General features: G+C 55.7%; 7 protein-coding genes across 7 annotated transcripts; 4 read left to right on the plus strand and 3 right to left on the minus strand.

Moving 5' to 3' along the window:
* Positions 1-2298: 2298 nt before the first annotated feature.
* Positions 2299-3381, plus strand: CDEST_10667 (Putative alpha/beta hydrolase-3; the record flags this gene model as incomplete). The annotated part of the gene is made up of 1 exon (XM_062926823.1): positions 2299-3381. The coding sequence occupies one exon, from the start codon at positions 2299-2301 to the stop codon at positions 3379-3381; it is 1083 nt and encodes a 360-aa protein (XP_062782874.1).
* A 229-nt stretch (positions 3382-3610) lies between these two features.
* CDEST_10668 (uncharacterized protein) lies at positions 3611-6013 on the minus strand (the record flags this gene model as incomplete). Its single annotated transcript, XM_062926824.1, has 6 exons — positions 3611-4339; positions 4391-4816; positions 4868-5169; positions 5227-5615; positions 5686-5798; positions 5969-6013. The coding sequence occupies 6 exons, from the start codon at positions 6011-6013 to the stop codon at positions 3611-3613; spliced, it is 2004 nt and encodes a 667-aa protein (XP_062782875.1).
* Positions 6014-6363: 350 nt separating this feature from the next.
* On the plus strand, positions 6364-7766 carry CDEST_10669 (Putative mitochondrial carrier protein; the record flags this gene model as incomplete). Its single annotated transcript, XM_062926825.1, has 5 exons — positions 6364-6415; positions 6647-6723; positions 6808-7053; positions 7138-7515; positions 7581-7766. The coding sequence occupies 5 exons, from the start codon at positions 6364-6366 to the stop codon at positions 7764-7766; spliced, it is 939 nt and encodes a 312-aa protein (XP_062782876.1).
* A 270-nt stretch (positions 7767-8036) lies between these two features.
* On the minus strand, positions 8037-15046 carry CDEST_10670 (Putative serine/threonine-protein kinase, active). Its single transcript, XM_062926826.1, has 7 exons — positions 13945-15046; positions 13613-13879; positions 12563-13549; positions 11403-12510; positions 11127-11328; positions 10666-11071; positions 8037-10612 (listed from the first exon to the last, which is right to left on the minus strand). The coding sequence occupies exons 1-7, from the start codon at positions 14402-14404 to the stop codon at positions 10551-10553; spliced, it is 3492 nt and encodes a 1163-aa protein (XP_062782877.1). The 5' UTR covers positions 14405-15046; the 3' UTR covers positions 8037-10550.
* On the plus strand, positions 8213-10002 carry CDEST_10671 (uncharacterized protein). Its single transcript, XM_062926827.1, has one exon. It carries the CDS (start codon positions 8404-8406, stop codon positions 9985-9987), a length of 1584 nt encoding a protein of 527 aa, XP_062782878.1. The 5' UTR covers positions 8213-8403; the 3' UTR covers positions 9988-10002.
* Positions 15047-18641: 3595 nt separating the features above from the next.
* CDEST_10672 (Putative acyl-CoA dehydrogenase, acyl-CoA oxidase/dehydrogenase, middle domain-containing protein) lies at positions 18642-20730 on the minus strand. The gene is made up of 3 exons (XM_062926828.1): positions 20315-20730; positions 19385-20245; positions 18642-19307 (listed from the first exon to the last, which is right to left on the minus strand). Exons 1-3 carry the CDS (start codon positions 20425-20427, stop codon positions 18941-18943), a joined length of 1341 nt encoding a protein of 446 aa, XP_062782879.1. The 5' UTR covers positions 20428-20730; the 3' UTR covers positions 18642-18940.
* A 421-nt stretch (positions 20731-21151) lies between these two features.
* CDEST_10673 (Putative small ribosomal subunit protein uS12) lies at positions 21152-22100 on the plus strand. The gene is made up of 2 exons (XM_062926829.1): positions 21152-21374; positions 21446-22100. The coding sequence occupies exons 1-2, from the start codon at positions 21219-21221 to the stop codon at positions 21815-21817; spliced, it is 528 nt and encodes a 175-aa protein (XP_062782880.1). The 5' UTR covers positions 21152-21218; the 3' UTR covers positions 21818-22100.
* Positions 22101-22102: the final 2 nt, after the last annotated feature.

Here is a 22102-nt window from a genome sequence, read left to right on the forward strand (position 1 = left end):
CAGCAAACCGAGGTTTCGTTCCAGAGCAATTGCAGCCCGTAAGAGTTGGAGAGACTGAGGTGAGCTCCTACACTGGTAGGTGGACCAGAATCAAACGGTCACGTATCTAAAACCACTTGGGATCAATTCTATTCCAATCTTAGCGACATCAATCATCACTCAATATTGCATTCCAAATATGGCGCCGCAAAAGTTTCAGCTCAGCATCGTTAGCCCGTGCCGCAAGGCTGCAGTTTTTGAAGTTCGTCACACAAAGCCAAGCTGTGCAAAATTACTGGAACTCCAGATATTACCACTTCTTAACAGTACAATAACCTCAGAACATCATTTCCAAGTTGTTATAGACCTGTTCTCTTCAGTTTGTCAAGCCGTATATGTTCTTGTATCATCTTGTGTTCGATTTAGTGGGAAGGCTATGAAACTATGTCTTGGACATCTTCCTGCCTCCAAGATCGGCCTATTTAGTCTCGGAGTCCGAAGGTTAGCGTGAAGAGGTCGCAAAAAGGAGGTAAACTGTGCATCTTACTCGATAATATGTTCACAGAGTTCTTGTCTACGCGCGATGCCCGCCCAACGCAGTTCAAATACCAACACAGGACCACCACAACATAGCCAGCCACAGGCCGGGACATCCCACGCCTGTAAAATATATGAAAGCGTAGGCCTCAGGACTGCGCTGAAAGGTAGGCAACCTCGTGACGTCAATGGCATAACGTAGGCCAAAAATGACTAGAATTCCGAAAAGGAGAAGCAGCACAAGACAGATGCTACACGTGGAGCTCGATATGCAGTCTTGGTTGTTAGGTTCGATCCCCAAGAGTTTCGGGATGCTCGACGTGGCCAGTATCCATCGCAGGAGGGCGAGAATGATGTGTGTGGTAAAGTGTGAGATAACGGTGCGTGCGAGCAAGATGATAATGCGTGCGAGTGAGATGATGATGCGTGCGAGAAATGTGTTGAGAAACCCCCATAGGGAAGTGATGCATCGCCACAGCCATTCGAAGCTACCAATGCGGCAGATCAGCTCGCCGGTGGTCATGTTAGCCATACCATCCATCGATAAGTAGTGTTCATAGAGTCTGGTGAGAGATGGAAAGGTGATGGGCTAACAGGGTGTTTTTGATTTGGGTTTGGAAATCGACTTTTGTAGGTGTTAAGCCCCTAGGGATCAGCGGAGTAATTCTGAGATTGATAAATTTATAAGTTGTGCCTACGATCTTCCTTTCAAGGGGGGCTGGTTCTCTGGCTCCCTCCTTTTATTTAGGCTAGAGTTACTAAGGTTCTCACTACCCTGCTGGTCGTGGAGGCCATTTTGCGGGAGAGTTTAGTCTCGAGACTTGAAAATTAACGTTCTTATGAACTCTTAACGTGTTAAGTGCTAGGTGATGCACTTTTACTGTGTCGAATATTGGGTCTCTGACGTGGCTGAGCAAAAGCAAACCTTTGCTCTTGCTAATCGTACCTTATGGAATCCAGTGCCCTTTGACACCACTTTGCGACACCGCTTGCTGCCTTTTCCGCGGATCTATAAAAGACACACCTTTGCTTAACTACTCAGTACCAAGTTTTCTAGGATGAGACAATTTGCTGTTGGCTGCCCGTTGGAACGAATTCAAAGACACTAATGGCACCAGAGAACGGCAATTCGCCGGTCTCGTCAACGTCTACAAGAAGACACTCGCCACGGATGGCATCGCCGGCATGTATTGCGGCAAACTAAGGTTTCGTTATAGAGCGGTCGCAGCCCATAAGAGTTAGATTTACTGTGGTGAGCTCCTTCGCTGGTAAAAATTGTTTCTATGTAGTTGTTACGTGGACGAGCTTAGCTAGCAAGACTTCACAATGGGCGGTTGACTTGCCAAATCAAACTGAGGCACGGCTGCACGGAGCTGAGTAATGTCTGAAAAGCGTTAAAGCACGTAAATCAAATAAACAAACACAGTTTGGAACAATGAACAGCTTTAGAGACGGATTTGTTGTTAAAAAATCGTTGCCATGACATCGTCTACAGCCCGGTGGCCGAGGCCTCCGACGGTAACACCACCGATCCGGTTCAAAGGATGCTCTGTGTCTAAGTGCTTACCATCCAAACTCGGCCTTAACAAACCGCTACCTTCCGTAAATCTGGGCATGATTCCGTCGGTGGCCTAGGCCTCCGTACCTTCAGGTCATCTGTCAAAACTTGGACCTCTTGCCTCTTAATGTTATTTCAACAGTATCAGCTCGGACACTTGCACAACATTTTCCCTTTCCACGACAACTCCACCACTACTGGTTTAATGATATCCTAAAAACACCATGTCATCGTCTCCTATCCAATCAGACTTTATCTTGCCAGCCGACCTCTTTGCCCCGGCGGCTATTCCTCCTTCCAGCTCCAACTTTGACGATGCCATCAAAGCTGCCATGGCAAGTATCCCCAAGTGGCACGAGGTCGGGGTGAGCAAATACAGACAGATGTGGGAGAACGGCGAGTTCCCCATCAAGCCCGTCCGTCTCGACTACGCCACCGATATCCATATCCCCTCACGTCAGCCGGGACGGGACATCACCTGCCGGTTACTCAGGCCGCAGACCACCGAGAACACGGTGAACGGCGTCTTCATGCACATCCACGGCGGTGGCTGGTCTATGGGCAACGCCGGAGATCAGGACCATTGGCTCCAGGGCATCGCCGACACGGCCGGGCTGATTATCGTCAGCGCGGGGTACCGACTCGCACCCGAGCACCCGGGTCCCGCTGGGGACGAGGATTGCTTCGACGTTGCCGAGTGGCTTGTCCTCCACGCGCGGGATCGATTCCACGCGGACCTGGCCTTCATCGGCGGCGAGAGCGCCGGGGGACATCTCAGCCTGCAGACCGCGCTGCACCTCCTCTCCCACGAAAAAGAAGAGATCAGGAGCTTCCAGCTTTCGGGGGGGCTGATCTTGTTGTTCGGGTGCTACGACCTCGGCTCGACGCCTTCGCAGATCCACCACCGCTCAGCCATGAAGGATGGAAACGATTCTGCGAAGGAACTTGAGCTTGCCAACCTGTATCGACCCGACGTGTCCGGTGATGCCTGGAAGGACCCCCGGATATCACCCTTGTACGCCGACCTCGAAGCCTACAGAAACGCGGACGGGCGGAGCACACGCCTACCGCCAGCCCTCTTCATTGTCGGTACAAAGGATTTCCTCCTCGATGACACCATATTCATGTCAGCAAAGTGGCAGATGGCGGGTGGGCTGGCCGTGGTCAAGATCTTCCCCGGCGCCACACACGGCTTCATTGCGTTTCCGCCGGATCAAGTTCCGAGTGCGGCGTCGGGAATGAAAAGCCTTTTCGCATTCATTCAATCTAGGGTAGCATGGAGGAAGCAAGTGTCAGCTAACAAGTAATGTTAATGATAGACTGGATCGTTCCAAGTAGCGTCTCATCGCACAGGTGGCCTTGCTGACCTGTTGGGCGGCAAGCAACATTCGTCCATGTGCCACGAAGTTCGGCTAAGCTACACAAAATGGCCTTTTGTACTGAATCTTGACTTTGAGTTGGTGTTTCTTGTTCTGTGTGTCGAAGTTGTAATAAACGTGTCCATTACATTCAAACCCAATAAAAATTACCTTCCCCTTAAAATTCAAGGTTTCCCGAAAAATAGTTACCCAGAAAGGAGTTTACCTCCAGCGCATTTTCCTCACCAAGCCCAAGATTCCATTCGTCAAACAGGCCGTCCCAAGTGATAATGGGAAGCACACTGTTGGTATCCAAGGTAGATGGCGTACCGGTGAGATCATTGCTATTGCCTTGGACGCCGTTGTAGGTTTCCCCGGACTCTAGGCTTTTCCTTTTCCGATGTCCGCCCTCAAAATAGAGCCTACCGACTCGATGGTAGGCGTTGCAAACATGGTGCAGTTTTGCAATACTCGGCGACTGTTGAGCCGCATGCTGAAGAGACGACACTACTTGATCCAGCAGTTGCAGGTCTGCTTCGTCCCCGGTCGCTATGGCGTTGCTGAAAACGACGATGAATGGCACAAAGGGGGAGCAGATGAGAGTCCTGGCCACCTCAGTACGTGGAATCAAACGACTCTCGAGCAGAAGGGGCACTGACCAGTGAAGGAACAACTTCCAGTTTTCATCATTCAGAGCTCCTATCTTCTCCCACGCCCTTCTCTGAATATTGAGGGCAGCCCTCGCCGCGGACGTGCAGTCGTCGCAAAACCGAAGTGGATGAGCTTGTTCCGGGACGGGCATTACGCGGTATACCAACGTCAGCAAAGAATAGAACATGAGTTGGAAGGACTCTTCAGCCGCCGTAACATCTGCCCTAGTTGACTCTGATCCATCCCCAGCCTTGCCCTATGTGCTGGTTAGTTCACCCTTGGCGAAGTACGGAGGATCCCTTCTCACCGCCACAAAGTCTTGTCTCATAGCCAACAGTCTTTCGACGAATATTTGTGCATGCTGGATTTTGGTTTCGGGAGATTGAGTCTGGGCTTGGCCAGAATACAGATGTTGGTAGATCTCGTGTTGAAGACGGACAGAATCCAGCCATGATAAGAATCCATGCCCCCAAGTGATATCAATATCTCCTGGACAAAGAGGTCGAGTCGTGGTGATGTCGTGGTCCGGCAAGGTCGGGCTCCGGCCGAGGTTAAATGAAAACATGACATCAAACCCCCAAACATACCAAAAGACCAAGCACTTGTTGCGGACTTCCTCACTTGTCGAAGCGGCCGGCAGTCGATGGTAGCCTGCTTCCTGACAGAGTACAGACGCTTGAGATATCAGCCTCCAGTCAAACGACGGACTTGACCAGTCCATCCGTGTCGAAGCCTGCTATTTCGTTAGCCATCAACCAGTAAGTGACGCACAAAGCAACCGCACCGAAAGCAACAAGGCCAAAATGTTCTCAAAGGTTGCGTCGAGAGTCAATCTCAGATCCAACACAGCCCTCATGACGTTGGTTGCACAAATGGAGATACTGCTGGCGACGGTCGGGGTCCCTAGGCCCATAGCTTTTATGGTGTCATCGTTGAGATCCCGCAAGAGGTTGCAGAGGCCCGAGTTGACAATGATGAAGGCGCTCAATGTACACTCGTCGGTTGGGAAATACACCTGTTGGCACATGTCGGTAAAGGTAGCCAGCGACAAAAACGGGTAATCCCTGAAGAACCGAGTGATATTGTCTGCGAATCATACGACTTAGTGACTGTTCTCAGTTGTGCAGGAGGATGCTTGTGTACTCTTGCAGTAACCAAGAATCCTTATGACCAGTTGCCGGGGAGGAAGAGGCAGGCCGGTAAAGTCTGGTCTCAAGGCTGCGGTTTGTGGGTCTCGGAGGTTAATCGACCCTGGATATACGGCTGCACGAAGGGATGCAACAGCATTTTCTCCATCTTTTGAGTATGGCAAGCCGCCCATAAGTCTCTCGAATTCTTGCGTTGTGTGTTTTGAGTGTGTAGCAAAGGACGAGTCACCTTCGAAAGAGAGACTACCTGGGACATGAGGAGGGTTCTCAAGTATGCTTGGGGTTCTGTCCGTCTCCAATGGTGAGCCCAACTTTGTGAGTGCGGTCTGTATCAGGGTCTCAAGCCTAGCAAGACGACTGCTGACGGTAGCGATCTCTTCTTCACTATCACAGGGCAAACTACGGTTAGCCGCCCGTTGAATCGTGGCAACGGCTTGTTTGGAATTGCACTTACTAGCGAGGCGAGATTAGAACCCGCTGCCGTTTCTGTAGAGGACCTCTTGTCGTGTGGCAAACAGTGTTAGATGCCTTGCAGCTGGAACAGGGCGAACCTCGGTCACATTTGATCTAGTACAAACATCAGCCGGGCGCCGTATCGATTGCTTCTGCTAAAGAAGCAGGAGAAGAAGAGGTAGGGAAAGGTAACAGGCGAGCCCAACCTTCCTAGCTCGACAGGTGTCACACTCGCAGCAGTGTCAGTGAAATGATTCTGATGATGTCAATGGCTCTGGTCTCACCGAGATCCCGCGCCCATGGTGCCCAGATTCTGTCACTGGATCCATTTGTACTTCTCGGGGGTATGCACGTCAGATTCCGAGTGAATTGGCGGTTGAATGGTAATACCTGTGTGATGTTTCGGGAGAAAGCGGCCATCCTGAGCAAGCTAGCGGCGACTCCTCTTGTTAGTCGGAGGCCTAGGCCTCCGAGCGAGGAAGGGGGTCCGAGCGTGGTGCAGAGCCTCCAAGATACTCGGTACGATGTAACCCGTTGTCTCTGCTAGACTACTATTAGAGCTCCAATTCGTTTTCTCAGTTAAGTTTAAATGTTTTACTTTTGATTTAGAGAACCGTCTCGAGCTTCACGTCAACAGATATTTTAGCAATCACCAAGCGAAAGCCGCTTAGACTCGAAGATGGGCAACGACAATGCTGTTTCGCCCTCCTCGGGCCTGCCAGTAAGCTCATGTTTTCTCACCCTTCCGTCTCGGACAATTTCCATGTCACGAAACTCGGTCTTGAATTCGCACCTGATTGCTGATTTTTCCTATAGAACTTCTTGGTTGACTTCTTGAGTTGGTTTCCCACCTTGCCTCGGTTCTGATGCTTCGCGCAGTCGGACCAGAACCAGACGACGAGGCGAATCATGAACGAAAAGCGCTTCCCGGCTCTGGTAACACAGACTGACAACTTATGCAGTGGGCGGCATATCAGCTGCGGTATCCAAAACCGCGGCAGCTCCCATCGAACGAATCAAGCTCCTTCTGCAGAACCAGGTACGAAACCGCAACTGACGCATTCCTTACCTTGAAACACATTCGGTACCTGAGCTCGACCGCTAACTTGCCGCACAACGCCAGGACGAGATGATCAAAGCCGGCCGCCTCAGCCGCAAGTACGACGGCATCCTCGACTGCTTCACCCGCACCGTTAAAGCCGAAGGCGTCCTGGCGCTCTGGAGGAGCAACGGCGTCAATGTTATCCGCTACTTCCCGACCCAGGCGCTCAACTTTGCGTTCCGCGACACGTTCAAGAGCATGTTCGCCTTCAAGAAGGACCGGGACGGATACCTCAAGTGGATGGCAGGCAACCTGGCGTCTGGCGGGGTAAGTCACGGCCGCGGCCAAACGATGACACTGCCCTTTTTTACCCAGCGGCTAACAAAACGCCCCTTTTCCCTCCCCCCACAGCTCGCCGGCGCGACGTCCCTGCTCTTCGTCTACTCGCTCGACTACGCCCGGACGCGCCTGGCCAACGACGCCAAAGCCGCCAAGGGCACCGGAGAACGCCAATTTACCGGCCTCGTCGACGTCTACAAGAAGACGCTCGCCACGGACGGCATCACCGGCCTCTATCGCGGCTTCGGTCCGTCGGTCCTCGGCATCGTGGCCTACCGCGGGCTGTACTTCGGCATGTACGACTCCCTCAAGCCGGTGTTGCTCGTGGGGTCCCTGGACAACAGCTTTGTGGCGTCCTTCCTCCTCGGCTGGGGTGTCACCGTCGGTGCCGGCATCGCATCGTACCCGGTCGATACTGTTCGTCGCCGGATGATGATGACTTCCGGAGAGGTATGCATGATTCCCTTCCAAGCTCGGATGATACACTGTCGCTAAAGCGTGTCTCTCATCTCCAGGCTGTCAAGTACAAGTCTTCGCTCGATGCTGCCCGCCAGATTGCCGCGACGGAGGGTTACCGTTCCTTCTTCAAGGGTACCGGTGCCAATGTGCTCCGTGGTGTTGCCGGCGCAGGCGTGCTGTCCATCTACGATCAAGTTCAGCTGCTCCTATTTGGAAAGAAGTTCAAGGGTGGATCTGGATGAGTTCGTCGTGTTGTGTTACCTGAGGGGCAGTCTCAGGAGTGGTCCGAGCTGGAATAACTATCTTCCTTGCCACTGGTTGAGATGACGGACGTGTATACTGTTCTTTAGCATAAATCTAGAGATTATACTACGGCTTGTTTCACGTAGGCAATATTTAGCAAAGCTGTTTGGCCACCGATTTAACAATGCGACCCCTTGTTCCAGTCCGCTGCTGCTGTTCTCTAAAGACCGGGCGAAAAACAAGATACGATTCCGGGCCCCACCCCGCCAAAATGAACCGCCGGCACCGGCCCGTCCTCTCGCTCAATATTCCAGTTTTGGCAGGCGGTGAGAGACTATCCCCCAACGATACTCCCGGCAGAACCCCGGCCAAGGGACCCGCTCCGTTGGCTCAGCACGATCCGAACCTAGCGCCGAACCCGACTCTCCTTCTCGTCCAAACTTCGGTACTCTTCCCGTTGGCGTTTAAACACCTCGGCCCACCGACCAAACCCTCTCAACCGGTCAATTGGTCCACCCTTTTTCTCTTCCCCTTCCCACTGGGCAGAGAGAAAGAGAGAGAGAGAGAGAGAGAGAGAGAGAGAGAGTACTAATTCTCGACACCGGGAAAGGAAAAGGAAAAAGAAGGGGAAAAAAGATGCTTCCCATCGCCAGGCCGCCGTCGCGCCTAGTCCACGCCCGCATCGGCCTGCGCACCACCGCCAACCTTCCGAGATGGCAGTCCCTCTTCGCCCCCGCCCTGCGTCATAACCTCCCGTCGCCGTCCGCCGCCCGTCGACAGCCCTACTCCTCCGGGCTCCCTCCTTTCCCCCCTCCTCCGCCCCCCCCGCCGAGCTCCTCTGCCTCGAAGGACGAAGTCAAACAAGCCTCTCCGACAAGCGAGCTATCCTCCTCCTCCTCCTCCTCCTCCTCCTACCCGAGCTCAGATGCCACGACTTCGAGCTCCGCCAAGGCTCCCGACTCGAGCTCGAGGTCGGCCGCGTCCTCCTCGACTCAACCCACAAACGACGACACCGCTACCACCATTTCCTCGGACCCCAGCTCCTCCAAACCCAAACCCGATGACCCCCTCCCCGAAATAGCCACCAAGATCTACACCGCCCTCCCGCCCGCCCTCTCCGAAAGGCTCTCCCACCTCATGGACACCGTCCAGACCCGCCTTCTGACGGCCTCGACTACCCTCAACACCCTCACCGGCTACTCGCCCATCGAGGCCATCAAGGAACAGAACACCCTCCTCGAGACCCGCCTCGCCGAGGCCCAGGCCCTCGTCCGCACCGCCCGCGCCACCTACAAGACCACCAACGCGAAGCGCGCCACCACCCAGCGCGAGGTCACCACCCTCCTCGCCCGCAAGGAGATGTGGTCCCCGACCGACCTCGAGCGCTTCACCCAGCTCTACCGCCAGGACCACTCCCTCGAGCAGGAGGTCTCCGCCGCCGCCGAGGCCCTCACCGACGCCGAGCACGCCGAGCAGGCCCTGGGCCAGCAGCTCAACGCCGGCATCCTGAAGCGTTACCATGAGGAGCAGATCTGGTCCGACCGCATCCGCCGCGCCTCCACCTGGGGCACCTGGGGCCTCATGGGCGTCAACGTCCTGCTCTTCATCGTCCTACAATTCGTCGCCGAGCCCTGGAAGCGGAGGAGGCTCGTCCTTGGCGTCGTCGAGGAGGAGAAGGCCGTCCTCGAGGGCGTCACCGCCGAGCTGGCCGGTCTGAAGGCCGCCTTGGCGCAGAGGGAGGCCACGGATGCCGCTGCTGATGCCGCCACTGCCGCCGCTGCCGCCGCTGCGGCGACGACGCCCGCGCCATCCGTGGTGATGGAGGAAGAGACGCTTGTCGCGGAGTCCACGGAAGCGGCTGAGGCTGAGGCTGCGGCAGCGGTTGCGACAGCGGAAGCAACAGCGACCGGAGCGGCCGCAGCAGGAGCGGAAGCGCTGAGCGCCAAGCTCGAGGAGCCGGCCGTCCAGCACGAGATGGAGCGAGAGGTCGCCAGTGCCCTCGAAGCACTGGAGCAAGAGGTCCCGACGCCCAAGTCGTGGCGCGAGTTCCTCACCGACCCTGCGCTTCCGGCATTGCTCAAGGCGAAGTTGGTCGATCTGTATAGTGAGCGTCACATCGACCTCCGCATGCGAGACGCCTCGATCCTCGCTCTCGAGGGCGCTGCTGCCGGAGCTACCTTGGCGGGAGGCATCGCCCTGCTGCTCTTGCGACGAACATAAGTCACGCCACTCCCTGCCGCGGTTGTAAATATAAGCCTGTACAATACGATACCATATAGAGCTTGAGGACAACCTCTTCAGTTGCTGTCGCCGTCTCCTTTTCAGTCACAACATGTGCCAGTAAAGAGATTTAAACCACAAAAGGTTCCGTCTATTAGATGAAGCTGCGGTAGGGTCACATGGATCCGACCCTGTCGGTTACCTCTAGCTGCGATTCGCCGACATTGCCGCTTTTCCAATGTCCACTAGGTAGTGAACGGCCAGAGGGGCCACACGCACTACTTAAGCTTCCTACATCGTGTTTGCCCGTCGCTTCGCCTTCCGCCTGCGGCTCGGCGTCACAACCCGACGACGCACAGCGTTTCTATGCAACATAGGCTGACGTCGTCGGGGCCTGGCGCGCGCGGGGGTTGCGCTTCGCCAGCGCTTGTTCCGCTGTTCGCCACATTGGTATTCTTCTTCTCCCCACGTCGGTGGCATCATCCTCGTCAGCTACCCGCGTCAACTGTACACAGGGTTCCCGGGGACGTCTTCTTTACTGCTTCCGCTTCCTCGCCCTTCTTCTAGTCAAAATCGGAAGTGTAAGAGAAGCCGCGGAACTCTTCCTGCATGGCTTGCGAAAGAACTGTAATTCGTTAGCAAATGTCATTGTTAGTTTCATGGTGCAATTCCACATACCTGATTGGACAGGGGTCAAGACGGGCGTGACACTCGTGAACTCAGAGTCGAAGTTACTGGTGTCGGTGGCGCTCTTGATCTGCGGCAAAAAGGGCGGCGCAACACGCTTGTGGTAGATGTCATCCCAGTTGATGTTCCTAAAGAACGGCTGGTTCATGATTTCTTGCGCATCCGTGGGACCGCTGCCCAGACGCTGGTCGGGCTCCCTAGTAAGGAGCTTCTGCAGGATTGACACGGAGTCTCTGGGCATGTGGATGGGGTACAAAGGCTCATCGGCCAAAATGGCGTCGTAGATTTCGTCCTCGTCTTCACCACGGAATGGAGACTGCTGGAGGAGCATCTGGTAAATCAGGACACCGAATGCCCACCAGTCAACAGCGCGGCCGTACTTCTTGTCGAGAAGAATCTGCGCAGTTGTCAGCAAGCTCGTACAAAGCACAGTGTGAGACGGATGGTTGTACCTCTGGTGCCATAAATTCTGGTGTACCGCAGAAGGTGCTGGTAGTAGAGCCAAACCACATGTCTTCCTTGCAGAGACCGTAATCGGCAATCTTGATGTGTCCGTCGAGAGTCAACAAGATGTTGTCGAGCTTCAGATCACGATAGATGACGCCGTTCTCGTGGAAGTACTTGAGTGCCAAGCAGACCTCGGCAGCATAGAATCTGGGACGCATTAGCAGTAGCTCTTGTGAATGGTCATGGAAGGGCGAGGGAAGGGGTGATTGGGGTGCGCGTACTGGGCTCGCTTGGTGCCGAACTGGCCTCGCTGGATGTGAAGCATGAGATCACCACCGCTGATGTACTCCATGACAAAGTAGACACGGGTCTCGGTCTGGAAACAGGCATGGAGGTTGGTCAAGAATGGATGTCTTTCCCGGTTAGCAATGAGGAACACTCTCTTCTCGGACCGAATGCTCTCCACTTCATCGTTCTCGATAATGAACTCCTTCTTCAGCACCTTGATGGCGTAGAGCCTCTTGGATCGCTTCGTCTCCGCAAGCATGACCTTTCCGAAATTGCCCTTGCCCAGGACAGCCAGGAAGTTGAAATGATCCAGCCCGATACGCTGACCAGTGCCTGGGTCGGTGGCCAATGGCAAGGGCTTGCGTCCAGCACTAGGGACACCTCCAGACGATGCGATAGGAGAGATTTGAGGCGGGTCCTGCAACTTGGGCGAGGAGACGGGCTGCTGCTGGTACATCTGCTGTTGAGGTGGTTGCTGGTACTGCTGGGGCGGCGGCTGCTGCTGCTGCTGTTGCTGCTGGTGAAGTTGTTGCTGCTGCTGTTGCTGCTGAACCGGTCGTTGTTGCTGTACGGCAGGTTGCTGAGCATACGGGGCAGCTTGCTGGTTAACTGCCGCGTAGTCCGCAGGGTTGTACTTGCGTCCACCATAGGGGTCTTCTTGCTCTGCCTGAGCGGGATAGCCGGGACGTCCACCATACTGCCCGTAGTCCTGCGACTGGGGCTTTGGCTGCGAGGCCATCGTGCCGCTCATCGCCGCTGTTGCTGCTGCCGCCGCCGCTGAGCTGGAAGTGCGATCAGGGTGCGAAGGTCGCTGGCCCGGCGGCGACTGTTGCTGGTACATGAGCTTCGCGGCCTCGGTCGCTTCCGGAGAGCCCCCAGCATACGGAGCCTGCCCACCACTATGAGGGGGGGAGCCCATGGTGCTAGTGGGGCTAGTTGGCTTCCTCAGCGTGCGATCGCTCAAGGAAGACGACGTCTTGTTCTTTGTGATCATCCTAGTCGTCTTGATACCCTCCAGGATTTGATTTGCCACGGCCATCGACATGCCGCAGAAGTCAGGAACAAGGTGAACACACGCGGCGTGAGCGGTGAGACCACATTCTATACAAGATTAGATTTGTATGAAAATCTTGAATTAGGAAACGAGACTTACCTGCGCACTTTCTGCAGTTCTTCTTGCCGAAGGGCAGGATGTAACCACAGTGGCAACACCAGTTGGCCGTCATGTTGGAGAAGGCCTGGAATCTGTGGGGGATGCGGTGGTTGATCTTCTCTTCGTCCGGATCCGTCTCAGCGTTGCTCTTGCTAATGCACTTGGTGACAACGCTCGAGTAACACTTAGTATGGCAAGTGTACTTGCAGTCCTCGCACTGCATGCCGGTCGAGTACTTGAGGAAATCCCCGCAAAGAGCGCAGCGCATGATGTTGTAGAACTGGTGTTGGACAAACTTGTGGCCGTACATCTCGTGCACTTCCTCCTTGCGCTGACGAACGGCACCCACACGACCAAGACCTTGCAGATTGACGGGGCGCCGGGCGTTGTTCTGTTTGAGGAAGCCCAAGGAAAGCTGGATCTGACCGGCGGGCTCGAGGTTGAACCAGCCGTCGATGGGCTGCTGAGCGATTGGGGGATTCGGCATGCCCCCAGGCGCCGGCTGGCCCTGCGCGCCCTGCTGAGCAAGGCCGGGAGAGGGAGGAGGAGCGCCGAAGGACTGTTGCTGCGCAGGAGGGTTCATGGGAAATTGAGCCGGCGGGGCGCCCATCCTGTCGGCCGACACCCATCCAGAGCTGTTGATCTCGGCCTCGATCCTCTTTCTTCTCATCTCCTCGGCGATGTCGGAAATGCGCACCCACAACATGGCGATGGGGATGGCATGCTCGCCGGGCTTGTCGTAGACGGTAAGCTCGATCTCGTTCGCCTTGTCAACATCGAGGGTGTGGTACTCGGCCTCCCACTTGTCGGTCCTTGTCACTCTCGTGCGGGCGACGACGTTATCCTCGACCTTGACGGCTATGAAGGTCTCGGGCCCCCGACTGAAGCGACTCATGGAAGCATGGTCGACATCCTTGATTTGACCAACGCGGATGGAGAGCTGACCAGTCAGAGGCTTGCGCAGGTTCGGCATGTTGATCGAATCATCTGTGGCGCAAGGTTAGCGGCGATGCGGCGAGTGAAGGTGACATAGCAGTGGCGCAAACTCACCGTCCTGGGCATCAGACGTGTCCATGTCGATGTGCAACTCCTCGTAGCGCTTCATGGCTTGCTTCAGCAGCAGGATCTTCTGCTTGGACTCAACCCTCCTAGCGGCGGCATCGGCCCTGCTCTTGCGGTCCCCTTCCATGCCGTATAGCTGAACCATCTTCTCGATTCCCTTGAGGTACTGTTCCTCCACGTTGAGCTTGAACTGGATCTGCGACAGCATGAGTTGGATACGAGGACCGAGATACGGGGTGTCATATTTGATCAGGTCTAGGACGAAGCGGTCAGCAACTTTAGCGGGCAACTACGGGACGGGGCATGAGGAGGATGCGCACCGAGCTTGGTGAAATTGGGGCGCGACTTGGGGACGGACGAAGACGGGCCAGGGTTGGCATAAGGATGGCGGGGAGGCATGAGGTCGGCGTGGCCGCCAATCTGGCTGTACTGGACGTTGCCGCCAGAGGTTGCGGCGCCGGCACCGTATCCGCCGCGCTGGTCCCAGCCGGAATCCTTGGGAGGGGGCGGAGGCACGTCGTCCATGTCGCCGCTGAGGGGCCTGCCGTCGCCGGAGGGGGAGCCGATAGACATGTTGTCCATACCACGACGCAGCTGGGCCTCGCGAAGCTTCTCCTCAAAGAACTGCAGATTCCGGCGGCCATCGCGCATCTGAGAGTCGAGTCGTGATCGTACGGCCTCGTTGTTGGTCTGCGCTCTCATGGCATTGGCGGCATTGAGGAGAGCCTTTTCGCGCTCAATCTTCTTGAGGATATTCTGAATGGCATCTTCGTCGTTCATGGTGATGGTAAGGGTGCGCGACTCCACGCGCGGGGAATATGTGGTGGTAGTATGATGTTGTGTTGTTGTTGTTTTTGATCGGGAAAGGAAATATGCCCTGAAGCTGTGGAGAGTTGGGCTTGATGTGATGTCTCGGTTTTGCTTCGGTCACATCAAAGATGACGCGGGCAACAAGCGAGTTGCGGGTGCGAGGTACGAGATACGGCACGACGCGAGGAGAGAGGGTGGACGTCTGCGATGGGGAGGTATGGCAAGGTGTGTTGTGGTATGGTAAGATGTGGTATGGTCAGGTATGATGGGATGGATACCGGAGGTTCGGCGTCGGAGGGGCTCGGGGCAGGTTGGCACAGCGGAGGGATCGGTCTGTCTGTCGGGGACTGTTACGACAGGAGATCGGTGGGTGCGGCCAGCCCTCGAGGAAGCGGTGTTGTTTTTTTCGCGGGTTGGGTTTGATGGTAAAAGATGTCGTCAGTGGATTTTAGAGCAGGACACAGGACTGGGGGGGGGGTTCTCGGGAGGGGTCGGTTCTCTCATTCTCTTCGCGCTTTCACCAGTGCCTGTGCGTCGAGTGGAGGTGGGCGGGCAAAGAGGAGGAGAAGGAAGAGGAGGGCCCGAAGAGGAGAGGAGGAGGAGATAATACCTAGTGAGAGAGAGAGTGGGGGTGTCGAGATCGGTACTAGGACTTGATGTACTTAATGCTATCAGTCATTAGTCGAGGTACTCCTTGCCAAGTACTTGCTCTCACATCATTCTCAATGCCCACCGTCTAATTAGCGTCCTCCTCCTACTCCCTATCTTTCACCTTCCAGTCCTGCGAGAGACAGGCAGGGCAGGACTTGGAGGAAGATGGAAATTACGTACCTCTTTTGGAGGGGGACGACGACCTGAATGGATGGGATGGAGGGGTGGGTGTTACGAAAGCACCGGGACGGACGAAGCAACTCTGTAACTCGGATGTGATGGCAGGCGAGCTATAAACCGGGACAGAACCGTGAAAAGACATTTGCGATTCAGATGATTGATTCCCCATTCCCGTTTCCTCTGGTTTCGTTTCGTTGCGTTGTGTTCGCTTGTTGCTCTTGGCCAAGCGTCCAAAACCACACTCCCCAACATCGATTTGCACCATGGACACTATTGTTTCGCCGGTCCCACGCCCCCCCCCCCCCCCCCCCCCCAATCCGCTTCCCATCATCTCCATCTCCTCTGATGCCCAACAACAAACCTGCGGATGCGCGTGCTGGGTTGGTCCCTCTTCTCAGTGGGTTTTCATGCCTGACAAGGCCAGCCAACAACTGAGCAACAAGCTCTCCTCCCCCCTCTCTTCTACCCCCCAGGCACGGGAACCCTACCAACTCACTTGGCGTGTTGGTAATGAGTAGGTATTCTATACCTGGGTACCTAGTGTCGGGTAGGTAAGGTGTGTACGAATACCTCACTTGCTACTTGCTTGCACCAGTCCAGCTGCTCCGGGATGGCTTGTGTTTGATGTCGTACCCCAGGCGGATATGAAGGCGACAATGGCAGGCCAGACGGGGGTGACGGGGCAGCAAACCAAAGTCTCCCGCTTTCTCGTCGTTGATCGGCCACTGTTCCCTGCCCAGCCGAGTATCAGGCTCTCGGCCAGTGTGTGTTTGGCTAGCAATCAATCGAATCAATCAATTGTGACAGCGCCCTGTCTGTCCTGCAGGCAGAACGGAAAGCGAAAGAGAAAGAGAATGGAAAACAGAGAGAGAGAGCGAAAGTCCTAGATCGGATGTGGGGCTCCTAGGACTTTTCGGTTGTTTCACCGCGGTGAAGATTCATTTCTGCTCTGCGCCAATCACTTGCCATTTCGGAGGGCTGCATGTGTACAGTACGAACACAAGGATCTTGTCCGCCTCTGGGCAGGAGGCTTTCTGACGTCCACTCAATGCCCAAGCCCACCAAGGCAAACGCAGGGCAGGGGGGGAAACACTACCTTCATCACACCTCATCGTCCACACTCACAACTCTCCATGATCTGATGTGATGATGCTGCTGCCCTAGATTTCCCGTCTCCTGTCGGTTGAACTCTGCTCTGCTAGTGCCGTGTGTTCCTTCGCAAATATCGAGTACTTTTACAGTCCACATACATACATGTGTATCCGTACATCACAATAGCCACCCGACTCTCAGCGGCCGCCTCCATGTTTCCGGCACATGTCAACGTCGGATCCCCAACATCCAACTGCTGACCCATCTCCCACCATGCCCAACGCCACGACTACGAGCCACCGTCATGCCGCCAATGGGTTGCCGCCAGCCGGCTGGCCCCCGGCAGAAACCTACCGATAGTTCCCATCAAAAAGCCTTCTGCCTCGCACCAGATACCGGAAGGCCTTTCAGCTACCTGTTGGTGCTCCGATGCGTCCTGAATCGGATCACCGCCCTAAAAACAAGGGTTTGAATACGAAGCCCGCGTTCTACTGCCTGTCTCCTCCAAACGGACATGAACGAACGCTAACGTCGGAAGCCCGTCACCCAGCTCGTCCGTCCCGTCCCAACACGAGGGCGATCAACCTGCCAACTGTAACGTTCCCTTGAAACAAACCTAGCCCTTCCTACAGCAGGAAAAAGGTCTGCGCCTCGGCCACCCAGTCCCGGCCGGCATAGCTGGTAGAAGCCAGCATTATTTGGCTCCAATGGTTACTGCTGGCCATCGATACAGTGATACTTGCCGAAAACGCCCACATTATCCCCCGTCGGTTTAAAAAGGAGACACCAACGTCGCGGAACCGTTTCGACCCACCCCCTCGCTTCGCGGCCACCGTTCAAACCGGCGATGGCGGCGGCCATCCCTCCACCTCCCTCGGCCCGCGCCATGCGGAAAGCGCCCCGGCGGGATGTCCTTTCTCTCTCCATCTGCACCTCAAAAGCCTGACGCAAGCCAAAGACTCGCTTCTACCAACGCTGACAGAGGGTTGCGGCCCATGCCGATGCCTGGCCTGTCTGCTCTGTGAAATCAGACTAATAAGCTGCCGGGGACCCATCATATCAAACATGGACGTTTTTCTCTCGTTCTTTTCGCACCCTGTCCATCCAGGAGATGCGATGAAGCCAATCGGGACAGCTCGGCACTATCGCCGCATAAAGTTTTTGGCTTCCCGATCCTGCCAAGTCCGCTGCAGACTCCAGTATTTGAACAAAACGTCCGTGTGGTTGGAGTCCATGTTGTCCTGTCTGGTCTGATGTAAGTCGGACAAGGCGCTTTACCCCAACGCGGCATATGTGCGTCGTCAAGTTCATGCTGGCGACCCGGCGGCACTTGCTTATGGGAATTTGGGATGCCATTTGTAGGACGGACGAGCTGCCATGCACGATATGATTGGTGCAAGCATACGATGATGCCACTGCCTACGGCACCTTCTCTCCTGCTTTGCCTCAGCGGCACTTCTAACATACAACACTGACTAACACAACTTCAAGCTATCGACCTTGTAGTAAGAGTTAAAACTGTTTGTCTTTGTAGAATTACACACGCCATTCCGAGCGGTTGCCATCAACAGAGGAATCTTCCTGGGACTGTATACGAGAAAGCAACGGGTGATGGGATGTGTCTACTTTATTTGAGAAACATTAAGAAGCATCAATCACATCATTTTCTTGGCGGCTAACTTGAATGATAATTTCTCAGCTGATTTTGGCATCGTGCTTTTGAGGGCAAATGTGATTGTGCAGATCACAAACAGCTTCATCAACATGACGATCTCTCTACGTATGCAGGGCGGCAGATGCTGATCGGAATGGACCAGGCCTGAAAGCTCTTGCGTCATTCTCAACAATGCCTTGGGGCCGATGAAAACGCTAGGTTTCTTCCCCATCAACTGCTTTGCGCAACCAGAGTATCGTAATCAATCTGTTTTGTTTGCAACCTGCCACAACCAGGGCATCCTTTCCAACCTGTCAATAACTCCATGTAGGTAGGGTAACAACCAGCCGAGAGCCCGCCTGGAGGATGAGATATACGGCTTCTAGTTTGGAAGCTAGCATACGAAGAACTGATGAAGAGTTTACGTTCCGTCTACATTGGTCTCGCTTGGGTCTGGCTATTTCATCGGCTTTCTCTCTTTCAGTCTGGCGATCCAGACCGGTCGTCTACTTACAAGCGCGTATTACCCCAGAATGATCGCCTAGAGCATAACAGTTGGCCACGAAGGGACTGAGCAACTCGAGGAATCAATTCCTCCGGCTGGAGCCGAAGACGAAGGCCGGCAAGCTGGCAAGAATGAGCGCGACAGGGGGGGAGTCACGTCATCGGCAGATACTCCCGTGCAGCGGCATTGCCGACATCAGGTCGGCTAGATCTCGTTCACGCGATACGCGAGACCTGTTCGGGCAATCACGCGAGTATTCCAGAAGAGCGAGTAAAGTAGCCATGTTTCGAGGCAAGACGCCTCAACACCGAATCGTGTCGCTCTTTTACAAAACTCCGTCTACCAATCTACACGATCCGTCCAATTTCGCCAGTATCCCCCCTCACTCAAACAAAGGGTTATGTCAAGGAAGAAAGCACGGCATTCATGCGGTGTACTCCTTCTGCAGCAGCTTGGCAATGGTGTTGAGCTGGATGTTGCTGGTGCCCTCGTAGATGGCGCCGATCTTGCTGTCGCGCCAGAACTTCTCGGCGGGGCCGTCGCGGACGAAGCCCATGCCGCCCATCCACTCGATGGCGAGGCCGCTGACGCGGCCGGCGACCTGGCTGGCGTACAGCTTGGCCATGGCGGCGTCCATGACGAAGTTCTCACCGGCCTCCTTCTTGCGCGCCGCGTTGAAGACGAGAGCCCGCGCGGCCGCGATCTCGGTGTACGACTGCGCGATCTGGTGCTGCATGCCCTGGAATTCGCCGACGAGCTGGCCGAACTGCTTGCGGTCGTTCCAGACGTACCTGAAAGGGGTTAGTGCCTAATGTTTTGTGGGTGAGAGTAGCACGCCCGAGGGGCGGGGGGTGGGGATTCAACGTACCTGACGGCATTCTCCCAGGAGCCGAGGGCAAGACCGGTCATCTGGGCAGCGATGCCGATGCGGCCCTCGTTCAGGATACCGATGGCATACTTGTAACCGGAGCCCTCCTCGCCGAGGAGGTTTTCCTTTGGGATCTCGACGTCGTCAAAGTTGAGGACGCACGTGCTGCTGGCCTTGATGCCGAGTTTCTTCTCCTTCTTGGCAATGGAGAAGCCCTTGGCATCCTTCTCGACGATGAAGGCGCTGATGCCCTTGTACCCCTTGGAGGGGTCCAGGTTCGCAAAGACAATGAAGAAGCCGGCCTCCTGGGAGTTTGTGATCCACATCTTGGAGCCGCTGATCTTGTAGCCGCTCTCCGTCCTGGTCGCCTTGGTCGTCAGTGCGAAGGCGTCGGAGCCGCTGGCGGGCTCGCTCAGACAGAAGCTGCCGACAGTGTTGGTGGCGAGCTTGGGCAAGAAGCGCTTCTTGAGCTGGGAGCTGCCCCATCTGATGATGGCGGTATTGACGAGGGTGTTGTGGACGTCGACGAGCACGCTGACGCTGGGGTCCACTCGCGCGAGCTCTTCGATGCCTATGATGGCGCTCGTGAAGTTCATGCCGGCGCCGCCGTACTCCTCGGGGATCTCGACGCCCATAAGACCCTGTTCGAAGAGCTGCTCCACAATGGTCGGGTCCATGTTCTCGGCCTCGTCCATCGCGCGCACCTTGGGCGCGATCACGTCGTTGGCGAACTTGCTCACAGTCTCCTGCATGGCGGCCTCCACCTCGGAGAGATGGCTGATGGGCGTAGGAGGGATGTCGGTGATGTCGAGGTGGTCGGCATTGCGGCGGCGCTGAGTGGTAGAGAGAGGTCTGGCGGTCCTACACGGCGTCGGTTGGCATGGCAAAGAATGCAGACGTGTCGGGATGATGGGCATGTTGGCAACTTACTGCTGGAGTGGCGAGAATGCTCTGCCCGGTGTGCATGTCCTAGCTCTGGCGAGAGCAGAGACACCGCGGCTTCCCCTCATGACAGGGCGCATAGCCCTTGCAATCGACGACATGATGAAAGATGCAAAGTGTAGACAACCGCGAGATCACTCGAAAAGAAGTCAGGGGAAGGAAGAGTGAAAAGCAGGAAAAGTCGCCGGAGGTGTGGGTGATCGCAGATCCTCGGAGCTGACCAGGTACTTATGGCCTCGGCCTGTTGTCTCGGCTGTACGATTCAAACGAAGAGGGTGACGCCCGGGCGAACTTAGTCAATTGGCCTTAGACGGTTTTCCAAAATGAAGGGGTGGACGGACAGGAGATGGGAGGCTACGATCGACTTTAAGAAAGAGTCTAAGAGGAAAACGGGAAAGTATCAAGCCAGAGATGTGGTGCGCCCTAGACCGTGAACCTCAAAGCCCATTCGAAGCCACGGTACCTGGCGGCTAGCGAACAGACACAGTGGGCGCTTCAGCCGAGGATATCCATCCCGCAGCGGGGGCAACCACCCATCCCCAGCTTCGCCGTCTGGGGGAAAGCCGACGGCGCAGCACTGGGAAAGGGACCAGGGGTCTCAGTCACTTACGTCAGGATCTCCCTCAAAAGGCGGGCATGTGATTCCAGCTGGCAGAGAAAGGCCGGTCCCGTCGGCCCAAAGAGCGGTGCCAAGGTGGCCCGAGTGAGTGGGTCCGGGGACGGAGACACCGGTGCCTGAGGTCCGAACTGGCTAAGCAGGGAGAGGGTCACGTGTAGTGACTTAGCTAAGCAGTCCAAAAAATAATCCAATGTAGGCGCATCGCGCCGAGAGCTTCAGCAGCCGTGACGACAGCAATTGGACGCCGTCGCCCACGATAACCGGTTGTCCGACATGGCCAGCACACTTTTCAGATCCCTCTTCGCTCCGGCGATGAGGCCTGCAACCTTCCCCCGCGCCGCATCTCTCCTCACACCGACTGCCGCCCCCCTCATTCGCTCCTTCTCCTCCACTCCCGTCCAGAATGCCACCATCATGCAGGTCTTGAGAGTTCGTCCCCCTTCTTCCCCGTCTGCCTCTCCTCTCCGCCGAAGCTCATGCTGATTCTTCTCAACCTACAGGGCTGCCACAAGAAGGGCAAGCGTGCCCGTCACGCTGTCTCCCCCGCCCTGTCCGATATCAATGCGCCCGCTCTCAAGGGCGTCTGCCTCAAGGTCGGTGTTGTCCGCCCGAAGAAGCCCAACTCCGGCCAGCGCAAGACTGCCCGTGTGCGCCTCTCCAACGGTCGTCACGTCACCGCCTACATCCCCGGTGAGGGCCACAACATCCAGCAGCACAGCGTCGTCCTCGTCCGCGGTGGCCGCAGTCAGGATTGTCCCGGTGTGCGATACCACCTCGTGCGTGGCGCCCTCGATCTCGGCGGTGTGGCGAACCGTGTCTCCTCTCGCTCCAAGTACGGTACGATGAAGCCCAAGAAGGCCACAGTGGGCTAAATATACACGGGGCTCGTTACGCGGCGTACGGAATATGGAAGCTGGAGGGAAAGCTCTTGGGGGAAACGGGTTAAGAGGCGTACGACTGGAATTGCATGTCCACGGGATGTAGGATCTGACTGGACAGCCTTGCGACAAACCAGGACGTGCAGTGTACTACTATCACATTGTACAAAATATCACAACATTCAAGAAGCAGTTAGACACTGGACAAACACCAGCCGGCACTCCATTTGCTAATATCTACAGAGCAAAAAAAGTGTCCAGAACCATTGACGCCGCTTC

This window comes from Colletotrichum destructivum, chromosome 7 (genome assembly GCF_034447905.1).
Source record: "Colletotrichum destructivum chromosome 7, complete sequence".
Lineage (NCBI taxonomy): Eukaryota > Fungi > Ascomycota > Sordariomycetes > Glomerellales > Glomerellaceae > Colletotrichum > Colletotrichum destructivum.

Coding starts and splice junctions, on each gene's coding strand:
- CDEST_10671 (XM_062926827.1), top strand. CDS start 8,404: ATGCTTCCCATCGCCAGGCCGCCGTCGCGCCTAGTCCACGCCCGCATC.
- CDEST_10670 (XM_062926826.1), bottom strand. CDS start 14,404: ATGAACGACGAAGATGCCATTCAGAATATCCTCAAGAAGATTGAGCGC. Junction 13,880..13,944: donor CCCCAATTTCACCAAGCTCG/GTGCGCATCCTC, acceptor GCTTCGTCCTAG/ACCTGATCAAATATGACACC. Junction 10,613..10,665: donor CTTGACCCCTGTCCAATCAG/GTATGTGGAATT, acceptor AACGAATTACAG/TTCTTTCGCAAGCCATGCAG.
- CDEST_10672 (XM_062926828.1), bottom strand. CDS start 20,427: ATGTCGTCGATTGCAAGGGCTATGCGCCCTGTCATGAGGGGAAGCCGC. Junction 20,246..20,314: donor GCATTCTCGCCACTCCAGCA/GTAAGTTGCCAA, acceptor GACGCCGTGTAG/GACCGCCAGACCTCTCTCTA. Junction 19,308..19,384: donor TCCTGGGAGAATGCCGTCAG/GTACGTTGAATC, acceptor AACCCCTTTCAG/GTACGTCTGGAACGACCGCA.
- CDEST_10673 (XM_062926829.1), top strand. CDS start 21,219: ATGGCCAGCACACTTTTCAGATCCCTCTTCGCTCCGGCGATGAGGCCT. Junction 21,375..21,445: donor CCATCATGCAGGTCTTGAGA/GTTCGTCCCCCT, acceptor CTCAACCTACAG/GGCTGCCACAAGAAGGGCAA.